This window comes from Pleuronectes platessa, chromosome 15 (assembly GCF_947347685.1).
Source record: "Pleuronectes platessa chromosome 15, fPlePla1.1, whole genome shotgun sequence".
Taxonomy (NCBI): domain Eukaryota; kingdom Metazoa; phylum Chordata; class Actinopteri; order Pleuronectiformes; family Pleuronectidae; genus Pleuronectes; species Pleuronectes platessa.
Window position 1 is genome coordinate 14,231,106 of NC_070640.1, and position 8,231 is coordinate 14,239,336.

General features: G+C 39.8%; 1 protein-coding gene and 1 long non-coding RNA gene across 2 annotated transcripts; one reads left to right on the forward strand and one right to left on the reverse strand.

Moving 5' to 3' along the window:
• Window positions 1–3,467: 3,467 nt before the first annotated feature.
• On the forward strand, window positions 3,468–8,229 carry hsd20b2 (hydroxysteroid (20-beta) dehydrogenase 2). Its single transcript, XM_053441604.1, has 11 exons — window positions 3,468–3,709; window positions 4,976–5,022; window positions 5,186–5,261; window positions 5,340–5,450; window positions 5,901–5,968; window positions 6,102–6,146; window positions 6,261–6,295; window positions 6,389–6,470; window positions 6,590–6,655; window positions 7,565–7,714; window positions 7,806–8,229. Exons 1-11 carry the CDS (start codon window positions 3,553–3,555, stop codon window positions 7,947–7,949), a joined length of 981 nt encoding a protein of 326 aa, XP_053297579.1. The 5' UTR covers window positions 3,468–3,552; the 3' UTR covers window positions 7,950–8,229.
• Window positions 3,699–5,312, reverse strand: LOC128457080 (uncharacterized). The gene is made up of 3 exons (XR_008341899.1): window positions 5,160–5,312; window positions 4,445–4,515; window positions 3,699–4,092 (listed from the first exon to the last, which is right to left on the reverse strand). It is a non-coding gene; the product is annotated as an uncharacterized LOC128457080 (long non-coding RNA).
• Window positions 8,230–8,231: the final 2 nt, after the last annotated feature.

Genomic DNA, 8,231 nt, shown 5'->3' on the forward strand with positions numbered 1-8,231 from the left:
CCGCTGCCCGCAAGCCTCTTAGTGACATGGCTAACTGCACTGACAGAGATCACTCCGAAGGAAGGTCAGACATACGGCCCGGCACCAGTCGAGCAAAGAACCAGCTTAGCCTACGACAGAGGCAGCGACCCAGCACAGTGCTGAGAGGAGAAGGGCAGCACATCTGACCTGGGATTTGTTCATGACTGCAATGTTCTGGAATTGTTGAACAGATTTTTTTTAAATAAATCAAGTGACATATTAATGTCACACGTCTATGTTTCGAGGACAGTTACAATGCCCAGTGACATGACTTGCGACGCTGTGATTCTGTGATTTATAAGCACACCTCTCTCCTGGAATTCTTTTCTCTCTCCGGTGAAGCTTTTGTCAAAGTTGATTAATCAAACGCTGAAGAAAAACCCTTGGGAGGAGCCACAGAGCAGCTTAAACATTTGCCTCCTGGATGACTCCACTAAATTGATCAGGTGAATTAATTTGGCCACCGCCCACAGTGACATCACTCGGTCTGTGGAGGGTCACAGACTCAGAGGAAGGGAAGGGAATCCTCCAAGAAAGCCGCTCAGTTCCTTATATAAAATGTGGGTCGGGTAATAGAGGAAACCTCCTTTTACGTAGCCTCTGGCATCAGAAGTGGGTCAGTTACCTGACAGATTTGACTGCACTGTGTAGTCAAACCCCCAAGAAAATATATTAGAAAGACACTGAAAGATTCACTGATTTTAATGGCATCATATACAAGTATGACAGTATCAGAGACTCAAACAATAAATATAGTAAATACAGTAACAGGTCCAACATCTTCATGAAGGGACTCACTCTGTTGTAGGTTTGACCCAGTTAATCCCCTTCTGTGTCCTCCTCCCTCCAGCACACACACTTCATATATCACTGGAGGAACTCACTCATCCTTTAGCTGGACATAATCTTAGATTGTACTGTCTGTTGTCTTCATGCTCACACTTACAGACAGGATTTCTTCTTTTCTTTTGATATTTAAATATGGATAAAGCGAAACAAATCGGACTCATGCTAAATTACATTAACACGTTCATGAGCGTCAGCCGAGCAGCTCTCACTTACTGCACCTCTGGCAAAGTCAGATCCAGCTGTGACCCGACGGGCTCCTATACCACACCCTCTGGTGGTTTGTCAAATAAACTAAACTGGGATTAGAAGCCAGTTGACTGAAGATGCAAATCAGTCAAAACATCCTGATCTCTGTGAAACCTCCAAGAATGAGCTAGATGCATGGAAATTGTCCCGGTCACAGAAATAAAGGCCCTTGCTAGTCAGATATAAATAAAGCCCCAAAACACAACTATGGAAATTTGACACAAGTCCAGCCTAATATTCTCTTGGTAAATGCTGCATCCTAAATGTGTTTGGAGAGGAAAAACTCTCATGCATTGTTAGGGTGTTGTGTCAGTCAGCTGAGTTCTTCAAACAAAGGACAAACACAGTTAGACCAGAGTAGAGCCAAAGGTCACACGATAAGGTGATATCAGGATCAACTTCTGCAAGACCTGAATAGACAATGGGCTCACATGCTAGACAGTGGGTGCACCATAAGGTGTATGTTGAGCTTTTCCCCTAGATTGACATGTCTGATGTAAGCATAAACTAAGATGTTAAGTGAGTCAATTTCCATTACAACTGCCATGGTCCCCTTGACCAATCAAATCTGCACTGATGCATTAGGCTAATAAATAGATCCCTTGAAGGTCTCAGGCCCCACAGGGGAGTTGTCCACTTTGTCCTGTTAGTGATCGAGTACTGGAAACCATTCTCCTCTGTCACTGCTATTTCACATATAAAATAATGGGTCACCATATAGTTATATTTATTATTACTAAAATCCTGCAGCGCAACAGAAAAATGGGAATATTCGTATGTTAAGTCTATTAGGAACAACAAGTATTAGACCACAAAGCACAAACAAAGCTTATAAGTTATATAATCCAAACTATAACAGGAAAATTATCTGCACAATGTTTATGGACTTTTCTCATGCAGAGCTATAAATACATCTGCTGGACTTTTCTCTGCTGTTATTCCATCCATTCAGCGAGGTAAAGAAAATTAAAGCCTTTGTGTTAAATTACTTTTACTTAAATTTCATAATCGTCAACAGACAGGAACCAGAATGAGTGGAAGTCTTATCAGAGCAATACAGTCAAATTCATTATCTTTTTGATGATACACAGCTCTTTTTCATTACTTGGGTGAAGTGGGTGAATATGTCTGTAGAGCAGTGATATCTTCACTATCACAGATATTATCCGTCAGACATTTAAACTGGAGCGTGTTCAGGTTTATCCACGCACAGACGTTGATTCTGAGCGAATGTGTACGGGACCGTTTCTGTTGATATTAAAACGTGACTGATTGTCACTGCAGTGGAGCCTTATCAGGAACACTGTCCTGTTCGCAGCTACGTTACCGTTTTAATCTTCATCGCAGCTCCTTCAGAAGTCATAGCTTTGTTTTGAGCTCTGGTGATTAGATGGAAGTAATGACGACAGGCCTTTTTACTGGATAGGCCTGTGGAAACGTCCTCACAGTGATGTCATCGGGGTTATGTCAGCTCGGGCTTAGACGTAACTAATGTATGTCTAGAAGTCTGTGTTATGAATTGTTGCCATGAAGTTTGAAATATACGGGAATTTATTGAATTTACTGAATAATGAGATGTTTTTTTCTGAACATGTTCTATCCAGACACATTCAGGGATATTGGAGCTCATACTCCTAACAGAAATCACTCATTTTGGTTGTTTATTGAATTAGAATATATGTTCATGAAATATTATTCGAATTTTTGTTTGACATTTTCTTTGTAATGTCCTTCTTTTTGTTGTAATCTTAAATATATGCATATGATTGCAATTTGATGTCTCCCATTGATTTAACAATGTTATTCTCACAGTGTCATGCTAACAGGGAACCATGTGGTTGGGTTCTGTTGGGTAGGTACTACATGTTGTGTAGTATAGTTTATTGTGTTTGTAGTGTCTAGTACAGTAGATATTTGTTGACCTAAGAATTATTGACGTGTGTTGATAGTTTTCAATAAATTATATTTGTACTCAAAGAGCCAGTGTTTTATTTGTGCATGTGTGTGAATACAGCTGGATTGTGACAGTCAGTGCTCGGATTCAAACCTTCACTGTTCATTTTATTCACATTAATTGGAGATTGATATTGTTGATTGAACTTGTAAAATTGAGACAAGGGGGGGTGCCCCGTCATTATACATTTTGATTTAATACTAATATTATTTATATTGATAATCATAATTTGATGATTATTTATAACTAAACAATTTAGTTCCTGCATTTCATCCTGCAGGGAATTTGAAAATCCCAGGAACATTGTGGGCTTGCAGGGTTGTTTTAACTTGTTCAGCAGCCTCTCCCTCATACTTGAGGGCTGGAGCAGTGTGGGAGGAGCCCTGTGTGATAGAGTACATAAAAAAGTTTTTCATTTCGATTAACCATCTTTTACAAGCATCACAGTGCTACAAGGGAGCTGTCAGGATCTGTGCTGCAGAATGTCAGTTTCAATCAGGGAAGTACTGACCATCATTGGAGGCCTCACGGTCGTTTTCCACCTGCTGAGACTGACCTGGAGATGTTGGTGTGGGCTCAGAGAGTTTGTTCTGGCAGAGGTTTGGCACATGGATTTAAGGACATATGGGCAATGGGCAGGTAAAGTCAAATAAAATAAACTTAATGACAGGTTGCTTTAATAGAAAAAACAAAAAATGGACAGCATCTATCACTGTATGTGTGTAGGAGAAGAAGCTGCCAGTGCCACATGTTGACAGTGCAGTTCATGTGAGCGTCTGTTGTGGAGAAGATCATAAGTTAACAATCGAACGTCGTCAGGAAACTGAAGTGTGGGAATATTTAGGTTCCCTTTCATTACGCATCTGCAGCAGCACACAGCAGGCTTCCTCTTTGTGAGGCCTGTTTGATAAGGGCTGTGATAAGCAGTTCATATATTGGATGGGACTCAGGCGTCTCACTGGCTGCAAACATTCAAAACCTTTGAGTCAGTTTTCCATCTTCATTTTCTGTTCAAAGTTTCACTGTAAAAACAACAAACACTTATCGAGCAGCAGCAGTGTTTTCCTGTCAATGTAAAAATATTCACAGACTATTTGTCTTATATGTTGAATGTGCAGTGCAGGATTTAACCTCCCAATAACCAACATGCACAAACCTTACTTACTTCATGAATTCACTGGCTATATAAATATATATCCACATGGTAACTTTGACATAAAAATTTGCTACTTGACTAGTCTGCAAATATTTATCTACCTAGTTGCTTTAATCAATCCATTATATCATGCACATATTCAGTGATGCAAACAAATGTGGGAAAAAAACGGTTACAGTTTTTATTGATTTATGGATTTAAAAAAGTGGGCTTCTTACCAAGCAAATCTAAAAAGGTGGAAATGGTTGCAGAAAGAATCCCAGCTTCACATTTGCAGCTTGGCTCCTCTCTGAATAAAGTAAATAATGTATGACATTATTACAGTAATGTTACGCTGCAGTTACAGTAAGAGCTGTATTTTAGGAATATATATCATTGCACTAAAAGATTCATACTAATTTCACAGATTTGCTTTTGCTTTAACTGCAAAGCTCCATTTCTAAGTAGCATGTTCTGCTCTGTGCGATCATCACAGTGTTTTGCCACTTATCACATGTTTGCTCAAGAAAAAAGATAACATGTCCTCAAAGAGGAGAACAAAATACACAGGTTTTCTGGAGTTCAGTTTCTGTGTGACCAGGATCCTGTTCACGAATAGCAGCAGAAACAGGGGGATGAGGTGCTTCACATTTCTCTCCTCTGACCCCTCTCTGTTATATCTCTGTTGTCTTACGGGTGATTTCCTTAAGTGTCAGTTTTGATTATGTTTTAATAATCCTAACTGTATATGTGCTTCCTTCCCTGTACAGTTGTAACCGGCGCTACATCGGGCATTGGTAAAGCTTACGCCTGTGAGGTGAGTCGGCAAGTTCCTTCTAACAGCCATTTCTCACCATATGTTTGAGAAGTGGCGCAGATTTTGAAGCTCAAGAGTACAGCTGTCTTAGAAGAAGTGTCACAGTTTTAATTTGTTGGTCGAAAGCACGATCAAACCTGTCGGTCCGCATGTCTCCTTCTAGCTGGCAAGTAGAGGCCTGGATGTTGTCCTGGTGAGCAGATCTGATGATAAACTGCGAATAGTTGCCAAAGAAATAGGTGAGACTAGTGCAAATAGTACTGTGTGTTCTACTGATGTTATTGCAAAAACACCTTTGACCCCTTTATCACCTGCAGAGCATCAGTACGGACGAAAGACTCGCACGATCAGAGCGGACTTCACAGACGGCCACAGCATCTACCCTGCCATCGCTGAGGGACTGCAAGGCCTGGAGATTGGAATTCTGGGTAATAGGACAAATGATTTTAGAGCAGAGGACAAACAACAGGATGTTATCGCCTCAAGAGACAGTGTCCGTCTTGCAAACATTGATAATACATTCATGTTACACAACACTGCGAGAAAGGATATTTTTTTGTTGATAATTTCGATATTGACTTAAATGGGTTCTTTCCTGAAACTTCCATCAAGCTGTTTTGAAATACATTCAGTTGTTGATTGCAATCTTGCTCACAAAGACAGAGTAGGGCAGTGGTAATATTATTCACATTGACTAATAGTTCACTAACTCAAGGTTAAGAAATGTTTTGTAGCACAAAAGTTCACCATCTTATCATGAGACTTTTGGGTCATTCTAGTATTGTATGAGACAAGTTATTTATTCACAATTTACTTTATTCATTTAAGACAAATAGTTATTAACAAAGGTTCCTTTTTTGTCTCTGTTACCCCCACAGTCAACAATGTAGGAATGTCCTATTTTGATCATTTTGCCTGTTTCTTGGATGTACCAGATCCTGAACGGGTAAGTTGTTGCTATAAATGCAAATCTCCTGAGCAAAATGCACTGCATGTTTTAGTTGGACTCCCTCAGGCCGTGAGGGAATGTCATGTTGGCCTAATTTACAGAGTTTTCCTTGTGCTTTTATTTCCAACAGAAAATCACTGAGGTCATCAACTGTAACATGCTGTCTGTCCCTCAGGTAAGATAACAGTAAATGAATGTGGGTTGTGTGTTTGTGTGTGTTGATTCCACTGTTTTGTCGACCACTAGAGCAGTAAAACAAAATATGCTAATTTATATTGTTTTACCTCAGATGACCAGAATGGTACTTCCAGACATGATCAAAAGGTATTGTCTTAAATATTTACACTATCACAGTGGGTATGACATGATGAGAGGATAAAATAAGTCACTGGACATTTATCTTCCTCTCCGATACAGAGGCAAGGGGCTTATCATCAATATTTCCTCTGAGGCCGGCGTCCGCCCGCAGCCTTTGCTGTCACTTTACTCCGCCACCAAGGTAGGTTGTCCTCCACAGCCAAAAACACCCTGATCAGATCACATATTCACTCATTAGCACAAACACGCTCCCCGATGCTCTGCTGGATTGTAACCGTGTGTGTTTCCTTTTTATTCCAGATTTTTGTAACATACTTCTCTCAGTGTCTGAACGCTGAGTACAAGGGAAAGGGAATTAATGTGCAGGTAAAGTATGCAACACAAGCTGAGCCCAGAAACTATCACTCCTGTCATTTTTGGTTCATTGATTCAAATTCCCATCTACACATTTAGAACATATTAAATATATATGAATAAGCCTCTTTTATGCCAGTTTCAGCACACCAGCCCTTATATGATTTGTAATGTTTGAAAGTTCATTCACTTTGAAGCATTTCCTGATGTTGAACAAAACATTTCTTGGATTGATTCCGCTCACTATGTTATAAACACAGCTTATTTCATGCAATCATAATGTACTGAAACGCAAACAGGTAGCTGCAAATGAAAGCAACTAGAATGGCCTGTATGTGCCTATATTTTCATTAAGATCAATGAATTATCTTAAATTATAAAACGCAGTGTTTTATAATGTAAACTAAATATGATATACAGTTCTTTGAAAATATTGCTAGTTCTACCAGTGAAACTGTTTTTTAAACCGGTTTTATAGTAAGTGAGACATTGAAGACTCAAGAATACAACCAAGTCAAACATTTATTTGGCTTTTCTCTCCTGAAATTCCTGTGGAAAACATTGGTCTAGAATCAGCTCAGCTCCAGTTTTAATGGTGTTGTGTAGTTTTAAAATACTAGATATGCCTGCAGTAGTAGAGAGGTAATTATTTCACTTGAGGTTTTAAAGCCATAACGTGAGACTGTTGAGTTTTACTGGAGCTGCTGTGCTTGCAGAGTCTTTTAATTTGTTGAAAAATGCAGCTTCTAATTTTAAACTTTGCGCCCCACGGCTCCCCCTGACTTATTCTTTTTTTATCTGAAGCATGTGAAGCTGCCTCAGTCAAACTCCCTGTGCTTTGGATACTTCTCCACAGGACTAAATGTTTTTCAGTCTCATCGGTGTTTTCAACCCATGTAACAACAATTCATGTTTCCCCAGTGTGTGGCCCCCTTCATGGTGTCCTCCAACATGACGCACAACATGAAAGCCAACTGCTTTGTGAAAAGTGCTTCAGGGTTCGCACGTGAAGCTCTGAACACCGTGGGTCACTCCAGCTACACCAGTGGGTGTCTGTCCCACGCACTGCAGGTCAGAGGGATGAGCGACTTGTGATCACTTACAAATTGTCAGCTGCTGCAACACCTTAACATTTCACTGCCTCTCTCCTCTCTTCCGACAGAACGTGGCCCTAACAGTTCTCCTGCCGGACTGGTTGCGTATGTCACAATTCCTTGTCAGGAAACTCCAACGCTTGGATGAGGTGATAACTGTAAAGAGAAGAGCGAGTGAGGAAGAGAAGAAACTCAGAGAGAAGGAAGAGTAATCGTCTGCCTGCATCTGCACAGAGGCTGAAGTCCACTGAATGATTACTAATATTAATATATACAGTATGCATTAGTGTAGGTCAGATACCTAAAATGTATATAGTATCATAGCAAGGTAAATAGTTATATATTTGTTTACATTTATATATGGTGAATTATTGCATTAAGGTTGTAATTATCTGTCCATATTTAATTATCCACGTTCAACAGCCTTAATCAACTGTATTTGAAATTTCATTTCTCTCTTGCTGTATTTATTATTAAACTTGACAAAAACAACA